The sequence below is a fragment of the Limulus polyphemus genome, unplaced genomic scaffold, assembly GCF_000517525.1.
Source record: "Limulus polyphemus unplaced genomic scaffold, Limulus_polyphemus-2.1.2 Scaffold524, whole genome shotgun sequence".
Taxonomy (NCBI): domain Eukaryota; kingdom Metazoa; phylum Arthropoda; class Merostomata; order Xiphosura; family Limulidae; genus Limulus; species Limulus polyphemus.
The window spans coordinates 242,057-257,781 of NW_013666134.1; the positions used below are offsets into that span (position 1 = coordinate 242,057).

The following is a 15,725-nucleotide window of genomic DNA, read 5'->3' on the forward strand; positions in this document are numbered from 1 at the left end:
TCGATTCAATTTTAAACTTAAATCGTTTCTGAATTAAACTATTTTCTGTTATATCACCAACGTTTTTAATAAAAAAACAAACCTCTTTAACCAACGGAGACTCTTAATTTAGAAATCAACAAATATTTTTCCAGTTTTGTAGTCTATACATTTTATTTTATACTTCCAGTACATAGACTAACAAAAGTATTAGATTATACTTTTGTTGTTAATCAACATGACATAAAACCCATTGTTGGAACGTTGTGTTACCAAAACGCACTGGCTTTTCTACATATTAGAAGTTGTTAATCTAACTGATTTTTACCAATAATTATCTATGAATGCGCCACGAATTCATTTCATGAATGATCTTAATATTGATTGGCTCACAGAGGAGTTTATTGACCTTTTACTGCGTCAAATGCACATTTCTGCTTCTTTGTTGGTCAAGCTTGATTTCGCAAAATTTATTTATTTCAGTTAGCTATGAAATGTGAGGCTAAGGTATACTACGGGGTGGGGTGGTAGTACCTGCCCCGTCATTTTTGAGGGGCTATACACTAGTTTCAATATAAATTTGGAGATCATAGTGATTAAATATATCCACTATGTTGTTGGCTGTTTACGACCCAATATTTTTATATGAAACACGGTAATGGTTTTAGTTATTATTTGCCTTGATTGTGAAATACTTTAATGCATGACATTTAATTAACAATTGATTTTTGTTCACATCAAAAGAGTATAATAATTAATACGCATCCAAGATCTAACCTGAATAAGGCACGACTTGGTCAGACACGTCACCAAGATAAGATCAAATCAAGTTTGTACTGCATCTCGTGAGTTTTAGCCGGTTCTAAGTCTACCGTGCAAACCTCTTTCATTCAACATTTCCCACGCGTCTTTTCAATTTTTCTCGTGGAACTCCTCCTACTGCAAGTGAAACACGTGGGCGTAATAAGAATATTAAATATTACCACGTGGATTCGGTTAAACTGATTCACTTGACTTCATGCATGAAGGAAGAAAAAACAAAACACTCATCTCTTTCTATCTCCTGGTTTGGAAGCTCGTAAGCTATAAATATTTAAAAGGAATTCATTTTTTGTCCTGTCCACTGTGTGACTGATCAACATGTAACTGCCCAACGTGTTGTTGTGTCAAACATAGTGTTCTGTTTGATAGCCTTCAGCAACTAGGTAGTCAATAATCTGTTAGATGACGGATTACGTGAATGAAATACATGTTTGTAATTCTCGTGCACCAAACGTTGCAGCAAAATAAAACTGATAGTACATAAATGTTGAACCAAGTCTTTGGTACAAAAGATAACTTACATTTTTGTTTTTAACGTAGGGAAATCAACAGAAAATACCTCGTTAATCAACTAATTTTAATAGAATATAAAAAGTTAATTAATAGTATTAGATATTTGAAGGAAATCAACTCTTCTTAACTAACTTTTTAAAGTATTATTCATATAGGAAATAAAAAAAATTATTATAATCTTAAAAAAAATATAACGTCGAGACCAAAACAAGAGAATAATGGAGACGGCTTGAGTGGGTAATGAAGAAAAACTTTAAAATAAGTTTAACATAACAATAAATGTACAACATTTCGACAAGGTTTTGTCATAATCGAATTTGAAAAACAAGAGAATACTCTTAACAGAGGAACAAACGCCAATTTTTCCACTTGAAGAAATATGTGAAATGTTGATAAAGTAAATACAACAAAAAGTGTTCACATTACTCTTATCTATTATAATAATACTCGGTTTTTGTCTGTCCTCAAAATGCATACGTGCCTTACTCTAAATGCGCGCGCACTCGTTTCAACGGATGTAAACAAAAGGCAGTTGTAAATATACTTCAGTAGACGTTTTGTACAACGACATGTCGAAAGCTTATCAAAGTTTTTAAAAAGGTCTAACGTTAGGTTGTATAATAACATTATTTTATTGATAGTATTAAGTACCGTAATGTTAAGTCCTAACTAAACTAAAGCAACAAACGTAAAGAAATGAGTGTTAATTTATCTCTTTATCGAATAAAGGCTTCACTAATGTTAGGCCTAAGACAAGTGGACTTGTAGATTTCGGTGTCTGCGATTAGAATTTTTTGTATTATTCTAGAAATACTTCATTTAAAGAAATACTGTTGCAATAAAGCCAATACTTTGACCGTAAATATTGTTGTTGTTTTTTCATTCAATTCTCAACTTTTCACCAAAAAAGGGTGTTAATGCTGAACTCTCGCAGTTGGTACTTAGACTTTAGAGTATTCGTCGTGTAACACAAGTAGTTTCAAAGGTGTTGTTCACGTTTATAGCATTGATTAGTATTATATCAGTTACTTTAATGTAAGATATTTTAAGTGAAGTTCAATCTAGCTCGTTTCCTACTGCCTTAAGAACACTTAAAACAGCACTTGTGGTCTTGCTGTGCTTTTTTTTTACAAAAATATAGGCTTCGTTACTGATATGAATATACAGTTTGACGGAATAAAAAAAACTACAAGTAACACTTTTTTTTTACTTCTTTAACCACCGCATTCATGAACGATGAAATCCGCATTTCACCGACATGACTTAAAGCGACATTCACTCACAGTGGAAGAAAACGGAACCAACCATCTGGTACATATTAAATTTCTGATGGCTGTCAACGTCAATGTCGATGCTTCTCTTTTGTTTATTTGAGGTCATGCACGTTGGAAACGTGCTCCCAAGATCGCTCAGGTTTTTTTGTTTGTTTACTTTATATATCGAAACTGAATATTATTAAGAATTTAGCTAAGTTTGCATACGGTTACTTCCATGCGGTATGAGATGGGACAAACGAACATTGAAGTACAGTAAATTTTCCATCTTAAGTTATATTCGTCTTGGAATTTGATGTTAGGAAAGTGGGTGCTCTAAACAGCAACCCCCCAGTGACACAGCGGAGTTACAACGCTACAAACCGAGTTTCGACACCCGTTGTGGGCAAAGCACAGATAGTCCTCTGTGTAGCTTTGTGCTTAATTACAAACAAACGAATTCTAAGCACCAACAATGTAAAGCTTGGGAAAGTTTAGTAACGATTTTAATTTAGGGCCAGGTTTTTGGGAGAATTTGACGTAGACAGGAATTTTGTGTTTAATGGCTAGTTTTGTCCAAGTGTGGATTATTCTTGAGCTGGTTTCTGGGACAAAAGATAAACTGCAGTGTAATGTTCTGTTGTTGGGTTTGTTAGTATCAGTCGGTAATGAGTTGAGTTTTGTTGTGGTGAATGTTGGGGAGTTTTTCAACAATAGCTGGTGGAAATTTGTTGGTGTGAATGAAGGAATGCTTTATGTGGTTGATTTCTTCATCTATTCATCCCAACATCAAATATACTATAGAACATGAAAACAATAAACAGTTATCTTTTCTTAACCTCACCATTATTAGATCGAACACACAGTTTAAAAACCAAAATTCACCGTAAGAACACACGCACCGGAATTCCGCTCATTACTCCACACAAAAAAATCAATACACTGAAAAACCTCATAAACACGGCCACAAGATTATGTTAAACGGACTACATAGATGAAGAAATCAACCACATAAAGCATCACCCTCTGAGAAAGCAACACGAGTTGTTAAGTGCACACAAGTTGCTTCAATGACATATCTGTTCAAGTGTTGAATACCTCGAGCATCTGGAGAATGAAGCGGGTATTCATGTTTTTCCATACGAAGACATACAGATCAAGTCTCCGGACGCAGCGTCTATGAACTTCTGTGCGATTAGACTGTTGACATAGCTATGGAAAAACTGTTATCCTTTTACACTAGATAGCTCATGAAAAGCAGCAGGGATGTATGGTTTGCTTTGGACAAGACAATCTTACGACGGAGTCTTTTGCAATGGAAATTATGCAAGGTGCATGGTCGTCAGATGGAGCATGACCAGACTTGATAACGTAGGCTTAACGATTCAGTGAGGGTCCAAAATCGTTTTAATGTAACATACTCAACCTGTGTTCACGCTAGAAGTGGTTTCAGATACAAATCTCTAAAAGGCAACTTTAATACAAGCTTCTAACGATGTTGTGAAAAATATATAGACTGAAATGTTTTTGCCTATTTTCGTAGCAAATTTCGTTCATACAAAATTTGAGTTTTTCGTGTAAAACAATGTACAAGCATTAGCGTCAGTCGCCGTCACGTCGGTAACTAAACTAACAATCAGGAATGAAATAATTACAGATACACAGCATGAATGACCGTTTTTCTGATTTATTTAGAGAAATTATCTTATCACCAGAAACACCTTTATATTTACTGAATTCTAGATATTATATTTGAGGCGCCATAGATTGTCGCAAAATTTTCTCTTTATAAAAGCATATCTTTGATTTGGGACCATTCAGGGGCGTCTACCCAGTGTTATCATTACGTTTATCTACCGGATGTTTTAAATAACGATGTTAATGCGTCACAAAACACCAGGTTAGTGAGCTGTTCTTCTAAAAGAAGTAAGTACTGTTCGTCTAAAAGTAGATGTAGAAGTTAAGACACACACACACAGTAAAAATGCGACGGTATTCTATTGTTAATGCCACAATACAATAAGGGCTAAGTTTTTTTAAGTGTGGTGATATGGTAGTTAATGTCGTGAAAGTTACACGAGTGTTAAGTTCGGTAGTTAATGTCATGAAATAACGAATGTTAAGTTTTTAAGTGTGGTGATATATTAGTTAATGTCGTGAAAGTTTGGTAGTTAATATCGTGAAATAACGAATGTTAAGTTTTTAAGTGTGGTGATATATTAGTTAATGTCGTGAAAGTTACACGAGTGTTAAGTTCGGTAGTTAATGTCATGAAATAACGAATGTTAAGTTTTTAAGTGTGGTGATATATTAGTTAATGTCGTGAAAACACGAGTGTTAAGTTTTTTAGTGTGGTGGTATGCTAGTTGATGTTGCGAAATAACAAGCGTTAAGTTTTTAAATGTGGTAATATATTAGTTAATGCCGCGAATGTTAAGTTTTTAAGTGTGGTGGTATGTTGTAAAAACACGAGCGTTAAGTGTGATGATGCACTAATAAAAGATCCCATCAGTGAAAGTAAAGGAGAATATGTTATAATATCTCAACCAAATTATATCTCCCAAATCTAGTGCCGACAAGGCCTTCAGTCCGATAGTACGTTACATATGTATGTATATGTATATTACTTAAGTAACTTACAAATCAGACCTTTAGCGTAAGATTTAACAACATTATGTTTAATGTAACCACAAAAGGAAAGTTAAGTGTGATGGTATATATGCCATGGTTATTGTCACAAGGAAACGAGTTCAGAAAGTTAAAACTCCTGAAAATCTTTCACTGTGTTATATTTTTGTATTTCACGAAGACTGAAACATTGCACTTGACGTTTCGAATGTAAGAAATGTTTGTAATATTCTACTGTCCCGTTTTGTGCAAACGTTTGTCACTCGCTGGTATTACTAGCCCTAATTATCACTGAACGTCATTAGATAAAGTAGTCATCAAACATAAGTAGATATAATCAGCCAACAAACATTGTTTCATATGATCAAATACACTAGACTAAGAAAGAATCGAAAGCTAATCTACGCAATGAGCTAGTAGCTTTGTGCGACCTGTTCGAACCCCGGATTTTGGTGTTGTAATTCAGTAAACTTACCGCTGACCCATGGGGGGAGCAAAAGTTTGATTTGATGTTTGTTTGTTTTAGCTCAAAGCTACTCAGTGGGCTATCTGCGCTCTGCTCACCATAGGGAATCGAACCCTGGATTTTTGGTGTTGTAAGTCCGTGAAGTTATTGCTGGCCCACTGGGGGACAATAATCGAAACAAATGTAAGAACCTTTTTGTTTTTTGACAGGTCCACAAATTCGTTTAATATATCTCAGAGTGACGAACAGTAAATAACATTTGCTTCAATGATATTATTTAAGAGAATCGTGTATGTATTTATATACGCACAAACACACGGAAATTAAAAAAAAAGGACTTTCGTTAATTGGCACATGTTAAAGGCTTACGATTGATATATAAAAGCTCAAGTGGGATTTCTTTGTTAAAAGTTTATTTACAAACCTTAGCTTAATTATGCCGCAGTCGCACATACTTAGGCATTTCAAAACAATTCGCCCGGCATGGCCAGGTGGTTAGGGCGCTCGACTCGTAAGCTGTGGGTCGCGGGTTCGAATACCCGTCATACCAAACATGCTCGCCCTTTCCGCCGTGGGGGCGTTATAATGTGACGGTCAATCCTACTATTCGTTGGTAAAAGAGTAGCCCAAGAGTTGGCGGTGGGTGGTGATGACTAGCTGCCCGCCCTCTAGTCTTACACTGCTAAATTAGGCGACGGCTAGCGCAGATAGCCCTCGTGTAGCTTTGCGCGAAATTCAAAACAAACAAACAAAACAAAATCAAAACAATTTTACAACACACTATTCTCAACATTCCTGGCCATTATCCGCAAAATCGGTAGGTGTAATTCCATTTATTAATTATCTTTTTTTAGTAGGACAATTTGCATTGGGTGTTCAGAAAGACATGAGATTTTATTTTCTATAGGTCAACTGTATCAGATTACAATCAATAAATGTATACCGGTGGTGTTGACGATATGGATAACCAGATTCCCCCTTTTTAATGCAGTCTATGTTCACGTCATTCATCAGTAAAAGTGTTTTCACAACCACAGTGGTTTTGTTTGTTGATTGTTAAACTTAAAGCTACCAAATGGGCTGTCTGTTTTCTGCCTACCGCGGGTATCTAAACCAGATTTTTAGCATCGAAAGCTCTCAGAATTACTGTTGAGCCACAAGGGGAGGCAGCATAATGGGATTATGAAATATTGAATAGGGCTGAAATATGGAAGTCACAGAGGGCTGCAGGTCAGGGCTGAATGCCGGACTGAGAAGTGGCGTCCATTATTAGGATGCAGAAGACTGTTGAATATTAGCAACAAACGGATACTGAACTACTAACATAATAATTTGACAGCAGTGATTGTCATATCCAATGTACATGGGAGAGAGAAAAAATATCCCGTTTCCTTACGAACATCCCTCGAAATTGGTTTCATCTTGTCGTGTTAATGTCTTCCAAGGAGAATCGTTTTAAAAGCAAAAGTAAAGTTCTTTAGACATAAGATTAACTGGAACAGTTAATGTGACACATTACTTACGAATAAAAAGTGGTCCCGATAATAACAGCTCAAATATTATAATAAGTGAGGAGTTTGGTGACATTACCCGGTGAAAAGGGTTGTCCCTGCTACGTAGTAATATTTCAAATACGCAAACGTGTTTAAAAATCGAATTAGGGGATTTTTGGAGAAAAACGCTAACCATTAAATCACTGGTATAGAAATACACCATAGGTTTCTTTTATTTCTGTGGTATTGATGTTGATTCTAAATTCATTTCTTTGTTCTGAACATGTGCAGGTTTTTCAAATAACAAGTGGTCAAGAAAGCCGTTAAATTGATCTTGTTTCAAGTTACCTTCACTTATTTGTCATTTTCATTATCACCTTTGTCATTATGTGATACTTCCTAGTGCTCGCTACATGCGATCTTGTGTAAGGTTATGGTAATGTTCCTCCCCGGTTGTACAAGTGACATCTAGAAATCACAGCCCCACCAATGTGGAATGAGAATGACCAGTCACGTGGTATCATAGCCGCCCTTGGTAAATATGAGATAGAATCCCTCCATTTATTTAGTCTGATTGACCTGTTCTTGACTCTCTGAACTGAAGCAAGTACACATAGTGTGCTTTTAAATGTTTAATAAGGACTGTGTTCTTAGTGTATTACACTTTATGTTCAGCCCAGTTATACCTAAAGTTAAACTCAGCAGGTGTACATTCAGCACTGTTTCGTAATACCTTATCTTGCCGAATTTCCTGTTTGTCAGACTTATACAATATGTTTCCAAGGCATTTTCAGTTCACCTGAGTAATATTACCAGGCCCTGCATGACCAGGTGGCTAGGAAGTTCGATCCATAATCTGTGGGTCGCGGGTTCGAATACCCGTCATACCAAACATGCTCGCCCTTTCCGCCGTGGGGGCGTTATAATGTGACGGTCAATCCTACTATTCGTTAGTAAAAGAGTAGCCCAAGAGTTGGCGGTGGGGACGTTATAATGTGACAGTCTATCCCACTATTCGTTAGTAAAAGAATAGCCCAAGAGTTGGCGGTGGGGAATGATAACTAGCTGCCTTCCCTCTAGTCTCACACTGCTAAATTAGGGACGGCTAGCACAGATAGCCCTCGTATAGCTTTGCGCGAAATTCAAAACAAACAAACAGTAATATTACCACACATTCACGGTATATGATTATTCATTGATATACATTATCACTTTGATAATTTATTTTACTCTAAACCAGGAACAAGACTGTTATTTTTATAAGTTAAGTTAAATTTTTCGTAATAACAATTATTAATAAAGGAAATGAATATTTATGGCTTATCTGTTTACGACCACAATAACTTAAAAATAAAAATTCTGGGGTTTGCTAATGATTAAGTAAAATTGATAGCCAAAAATAGCGTCACCTTTTTGAGACTTGAAACATGATACTCGCAAAATATTCATTAATGCAAACTCGATACTATTCTACTTTGAATTCAAATTTCACTAGAATTATGGTTTAGAATATTCCCAGCAGCAGTAAAGTATTTGTATACATTTATATGTATTAAGTACTATCTTGTCGTATGTTTCTAGGTGCTTAGATACAGTCGAGAAAGATGAAACTGACATTTTGTTTGCTGCTTTCCATCATTCTATGTACCGGCATTTTGGCCAAAAAAGTAAGTTTTGTAAAATATAAACCGGCTTTCGAAAACTGAAAATTTTGTTTTTACTGTGAGTGCACTGAAATGTAATTTTTATTATTTTCTTTGTTAACTGTATCACGTACGTTTATAGTATTACCTTGCTGTATAAAACAATTAAACAGGTTATCTCTAAAGGTAAATTACGTTTAATATAATCTAGCTTGGGGATAAAGAAAAAATGTTTTAAAAAAATGTAACCAAGAATTGTATTTAAGTCCCTATGAATGTCGATGAATTGTAACCAAGCGATGTATTTAAGTCCCTATGAATGTCGATGAATTGTAACCAAGCGTTGTATTTAAGTCCCTATGAATGTCGATGAATTGTAACCAAGCGTTGTATTTAAGTCCCTATGAATGTCGATGAATTGTAACCAAGCGTTGTATTTAAGTCCCTATGAATGTCGATGAATTGTAACCAAGCGTTGTATCTAAGTCCCTATGAATGTCGATGAATTGTAACCAAGCGATGTATTTAAGTCCCTATGAATTTCGATGAATTGGCCATGCCGGGCCAATACACCTGATTCTAAACGTTAGTATTTCTTTAAAATCATTTTGTATTTATGGCCAACTGCTAATGTTATCTGTCGCCGTCCCTAATTTTGAACTAGTGACCAGCCAATCAGCTGCACCCTACCACACCACACCACAATTCACACCAAGGAATGGAATTTCACTTTTTTGACACACACACAGCTTAAAGTGCATGGAATATATATATATATTGCAGTTGCACGGATTCGAACGCGGTTCGCCATCTCCGAAACAGATCTCTACCATAGGATTCATCTACACCATTTCAGAGATCGCTAGGTTTCAGGGTTCTTGAACAAGTGACCAGGGGTAAGACGACCAGCCAGCAGCACCCGCTCCAAAAGGAATTTAATTAAGACAAGATTAAATTCAGTGATAATGCTCCAGTACTTTGTACAGTAAAACAAAACAAATGATTTAACTTTAGTGAGGAGAAATTCTAAACCTCATAAAGCGCTTGTATACTTTATCAACTTGTTGTCCGGCTACTGCGGATAGCGATTTTTGATTTTTTTTAGGAATTGCCCTTTCTGTGTTTGTGACGCTAAGAATGTCTGTTTGTTTGTTTTAAAGCACAAAGCTACACAAAGGGCTATTTGTACTCGAAACCCGGTTTCTAGCGTTATAAGTCCGGAGATATACCGCTGTGCCACTGGGCAGATTCTTAACCAGATTCTTTAGGTTTTATACAATGTAGCTAAACAACTGAAAAATATTGATGACATTCCGAATCACTTTTATTTTTCCATATAATGGGAAAGTATTCCAGTCTGCTTCACACCTCATTCTTCATCACTTCGTATCACATGTTTAAAATATTATTATTTTTTAAAATTACTATGAGTGATGTGGTGATGATAAGATTAGAAGCTAAGAGTAGTTACTGGTATTACCAGCACCATGAAAGCGTTGAGAAGAAAACTCTTGAAGAGGAAGTTGTAAACTCTGATGAAAAGGACGAACTGGACTTGATCGCTGAGGACGAAGCTGAGGAAGATGACCAGGAGGAGAACTCTGTAAAGGATTACGAAGAACTAGATAGAGAAGGAGGAGGATATAGGGAAGGTAGAATGCCAACTTTTTAGTTAGATGTTCAAGATAAAAATTAGATATAGGGTATTAGTAAAGTTTAATTCTGCTTATGTTCTTTAACAGGTGAATTTTCGGGGTTAAAGATTTGGATTATAGGATTATTGTCTGCACGCACCCTGTCGAGTAATTATGTTTTAGTATGTTATAAGGGTTAAAAATGTGGATTATGGAATTATTGTCTGTGCGCACTCTATCGAATAATTATGTTTCAATATATTATAAGGGTTAAAGATTAGGATTATAGGATTATTGTCTGCATGCACTCTGTCGAATAATTATGTTTTAATATGTTATAAGGGTTACAGATTTGGATTATGGAATTATTGTCTGCGTGCGCTCAGTCGAGTAATTGTGTTTTAATATGTTATAAGGGTTAAAGTGTTGGATTATAGGATTATTGTCTGCACGCACTCTGTCGAGTAATTATGTTTTTATTAGGCTTCGCAAATAAAACTTGTTCGAAAAATTTTAACATATAATTTAGAAATGAGAAGCATTGAAAACGTTCTTGTCAAGTTTGTATTCAACTGTATACACCATTGGTGACTGCGTGCGAACATTACCGTATAGTGTCCAAGTGACTACAGCGTTACTACCATTACTTAGAACAGTACTGTGATGAAGACGTTTGAAATAGATTCTTCACTATGACAGCCACTCACAGTCCAGAACGAGCTAATACTGTAACAACGTGTAACCACTAAAGTATGTGTTCATAGCTCATTTTAAGTCAACGTTTGAAATAGATTCTTCACTATGACAGCCACTCACAGTCCAGAACGAGCTAATACTGTAACAACGTGTAACCACTAAAGTATGTGTTCATAGCTCATTTGAAGTCAACGTTTAAAATATATTAGAAGACCAGTTTCTAAGAGAAAAACAAAAATTCTAACGTAACTTTTTGATAGTTTTCCACAGTCTATTTCTCGATGTTAAAAGGTAAGAGAGCTATTTCTAATGAAGTTTTTTTTTCAGTTTCAAAAAGTGTAATTTCATAAACAAGCTACAATTCCTTCTCATTTAGTGATTCCCAGATATAAGAAAACTTATTTTAAGCTTACTGTCGTGTTACTGCCCTATTGTAACCTTTGTTATTGTAACGTTTTGTTTCGCTTTGCTGGAAATAACTTAGTTTTCAGATAAATCAAAATTAAGCAACAGCCCGAAAAAAATATGTTGGATTTTATGCATAATTTAAAACTCGATAAAAGAAGCCTGACCTTTCACCTTCTTCTCAGATTTACTTGTGTTTTCAAAATTATTTACAAATTTTAATGAACAATATTCGGTGCGATTTTGTAGTATGTTATAGAAACAACGAAAACAACCACACTTAACCCATACGTGTCTTTTTTTTTTTCTATTTCAGGGAAAAGCGTGCAGAAACGTGAGTAGTGTCAATTTTACATTCAGCTGTTGTGTTGCTGTTCCGCTAGACGTAAAACTTAAAGCAACAAGCACCAGAGCTGCTATACTTACAGCTTTAAGCCAGATGTTGCAACTAATGTCGGCAATAAGATCTATAGCTTTTGCTAATTCGGAAATGAATAAAAATAAACACTCGCAGTGCTTTTCGTGTTTGAGCTTTCTCAGTCTTAAAGAATTATATACGAATTATATAAGAATTATTATAGTCTTAAGAATTATATATACTAACACTAACTGACGCATCCATTCAACGCATGGGAAAGACATAGGAGAGCCTCGGGAGTTGACATAGTGTGTCAGATCCGAACGCTGACCCCCCTCACATTATGTCACTCCTCGGGGTGCGTAAGGGTGTTTGCCAGGTTTGGTGACAGTTGGTACAGCGGTTTTTGCCAGTTATAAGTGGACACACACACACTCACATACAGACGTTTGTTAACTAATGTTTATGTGTGTGTGTGTATATATATATAAACACGCACATACACTCTGTTTTTCATACTGTTTCGATTTTTTTTGTACTAAACTCCTAGGTCTAAGCAGAATGAAAAGTGGGTACCTAATGATGCTTTTACTAGCGAAACCATAGTGGTACTAAATGAAATATTTGTGAAACGTACATTTGTCTTTGTTTTCCTCAGTTCTCGAATGATGACGTGTTATCCATATAAGTAGAGTCGCGAGTTTGTCTGATTGACGTTACAATTGTTGTGAGGTGCTGGCTGAGTCAGTTCCGCTGAAATTTGGTAAAGAAACTCATATGGGCTCCTCAACGATCGAGTTGAAAGAAATAACGTATCGGACGATACCGCCTTAATACCGCGAATGAGGGCTAGACTGTTCTCAAAAGAGTGGTGTTCATTTTATCGGTTTTTATCATTCAATTTCCCACAAACTAAATATTCAACCACATTAGCTAATTATTAAATTAATTTTATCAATAACTCGCTTTTTTTTGCATAAAATGTCTTTTTATAACAGTCTGTTTTCATCTTATTCACAGTTTGATCCTGCTTTCTGTCTTTTTGTAACAGTCTGTATTCATCTTATTCACAGTTTGATCCTGCTTTCTGTCTTTTTGTAACAGTCTGTATTCATCTTATTCACAGTTTGATCCTGCTTTCTGTCTTTTTGTAACAGTCTGTTTTCATCTTATTCACAGTTTGATCCTGCTTTCTGTCTTTTTGTAACAGTCTGTTTTCATCTTATTCACAGTTTGATCCTGCTTTCTGTCTTTTTGTAACAGTCTGTTTTCGTCTTATTCACAGTTTGATCCTGCTTTCTTAATCTAACCCTTGTGGATTTTTCACAAGCCAATTTCTTTAACTCAATTTTTTGTCTTAGATTAGGAAAATTTGTTGATGTAAAATTTTTAATGTAAAAACAATTATATTCATATTTTACATTTTAATTGGATTTTTTTTTTTGCTAATTGATTAGTTTCAGAAGCTAATTGATTGAATATTTTTTAGTTTTTCTCTTTCTAAGTACAGTTTTTGTTGTTTTCCAGCGTTTAAAAAAGTAATTTCATTCCTAATATTTAAAATGTCAATTAGACTTAGTCTTCTACTGTAGGGCGTGAAAACCATATTTATGCAGATTGTATTCGGGAGATCTCCCCTTGCGGGAGCGTTAAAAATGTATTATGATAAATCGTTTCATTTACACTTGTGCTTAAATTTTAATGCTTATCAGCACTTTATCGCATGCAACCCTGGTATCATTAATCCATATCAGGCAGAACACACTTTGTCCGCGTATTGTATAGCGCCACCTATTTATTAGATTGAGGATGATTTCTGTATCTAAATACAAACTAGCTTAGGTCATGCCTGAGAATAGTTACTGTGGGAAAGTAAAGATAACTCATTCTTCAACACGCTGTTCATAGCAAATAAAAAAAAATGGTCAAAAGAGCATATTTGTTTAGTGAAAAATAATAATCGTCAGTTTATGTTGTTTAATTATAACTAGGGCTTCTGATTTTCGGTGTTTGTTAATTTAATTTTTTGTTATATATTTTTAGCTATCTTGGAGTTTTATGTCGATAACCTGAAGTCGGTTTTCCTCGGGCGTTTCGCATTTTAGATACAGTATGGAGTTATGTTATTCGGCTTTTTCCAAATTACTTCCATGCCAATTTCACTTTACCCCCCCCCCCCCCAGTAGTTGGGGTGTGCGTTTAATATATTCATAATAAATCAGTGCTAGATACAAGTCAGGAAGGAGGGAGATTGTACAATTAACTGCTCTGGGGAAGGGGTAAAGGTAACATTAATCGTGGAACCATTTCCAATGCTTTTCCAGATATACACTGATTTATTTATTTATCTTTGTATCAGGAGTAGTGTGTATCGGTCAAAATCGAAAACCAGAAGCCCCATTTATAATTTTGTCACAAAACATGGCTACAAGAAAATGAAATTCATGTATTAAAACGTATTCTTCTATTGAAACCTCATTCCCTGTTTTTCTTACGAATGCGTTGTATTTGAGTAATATTTCTGACCGATGGGCTTGTGTAGATAATTAATTACTAAATAAGGACATTACATAGGCCCCTTTCTACTTTAATTTTTTTATTGCATATCGATTGTCAGTGTGTGGAGTTTAATGTGTGGTTGGTACATCTTGCTCCACAGATCCTTGTGCTAAGCACCATTGTGGAGCTGGACGTGTTTGTGTTCTAGATGATAAAGGCAAACCTGCTTGTGAATGTATTACTGAGTGTTCAGCAGAGATAGATGAGCGTCGCAAGGTAAGACGTGAAATATTTATACTTGAGGAGACCGACTTCCAATCTTTGGACAATTTTGTATACGAAAAAAATGAGAGTACAAAATAAGGCCGAATGGCACATTTCAATTTGAACTTTTCAAAATATTTCAGTGATTAAAAAAACAAGGAAAACCAGACTTTAATTTTTAAATACATTCAAATTATTTTTCTGTAGAATATTCTCTCAATTGTTTTTTTTTCCACCACAGTGATAACATTTTAGATAGAATTAATTAAACGAGACATCAATTGTTTTTTTTACTTGCAAAATAATTTATTTGTAAAGTTTAAAAAATATATAAGTTAAAGAAAACTTTAAAAAACTATACATGTTTCGGTGGAATTATCTTGCAAGTAAAAACTTTTATGTCTCGTTTGATTAATTTTATTTACATTTTTTTTGCACAAGAACTGTTTGTTTTACGTATTGAATGATAACATTATTATGTTGTTTCTGGTTAACTTCATGGGATAAACGTCAACTTAGTCTTTAATAAGTAGAACAATCTCGGTAATCAATAAATGAAATTGAAACCTAATTTTAAGAATTACGTATTATATGATACTTTTTTGTTCATCTTCATCACTTTATTGATTAATGATTTTTTTTGGGGGGGGGGCTTATTTTTTAATAATGAAATTTTACCGCCATCTATAGGTGTGTAGCAACCACAACGAGACATGGAACAGCTATTGCGAGTTATACCGTATGAGATGTTGGTGTGATGATGGTCTTGATGAGTGTGCCAAGGACAAATACAAACACGTCCACGTTGATTATTATGGTTCTTGCAGAGGTAAGGAAGTGCTTGTTTTTTTCGTTTAATTGCATTTCAGCTGATACTGACAGTTACGTTTTGGACGAAAAATTTACAATATAATGCTAATCAGATTAATTATTGGTCAACCCAAGTCTGGTGATTAATACAACGAATCTACAGAGCATTCTCGAGTTTGGGTGATTAACACAACGAATCTACAGAGCATTCCCGAGTTTGGGTGATTAACACAACGAATCTACAGAGCAGTCCCGAGTTCGG

General features: G+C 35.1%; 1 protein-coding gene across 4 annotated transcripts in view; it reads left to right on the plus strand.

Moving 5' to 3' along the window:
- LOC106458860 (SPARC-like) overlaps positions 1-15,725 on the plus strand; it is a 39,694-nt gene that overhangs the window by 15,637 nt on the left and 8,332 nt on the right. The window contains exons 1-6 of one of the 4 annotated variants that reach the window (XM_022385208.1): positions 4,470-4,493; positions 8,736-8,821; positions 10,281-10,449; positions 11,849-11,866; positions 14,550-14,665; positions 15,344-15,482. In XM_022385208.1, the coding sequence (XP_022240916.1) occupies positions 8,759-8,821; positions 10,281-10,449; positions 11,849-11,866; positions 14,550-14,665; positions 15,344-15,482 (505 nt within the window). In that variant the 5' untranslated portion in view covers positions 4,470-4,493; positions 8,736-8,758. Of the gene's footprint in view, positions 1-4,469; positions 4,494-5,756; positions 5,845-8,735; positions 8,822-10,280; positions 10,450-11,848; positions 11,867-14,549; positions 14,666-15,343; positions 15,483-15,725 lie in introns of those variants that run through there. The other 3 variants (XM_022385209.1, XM_013918414.2, XM_013918415.2) reach the window with 3 other exon arrangements.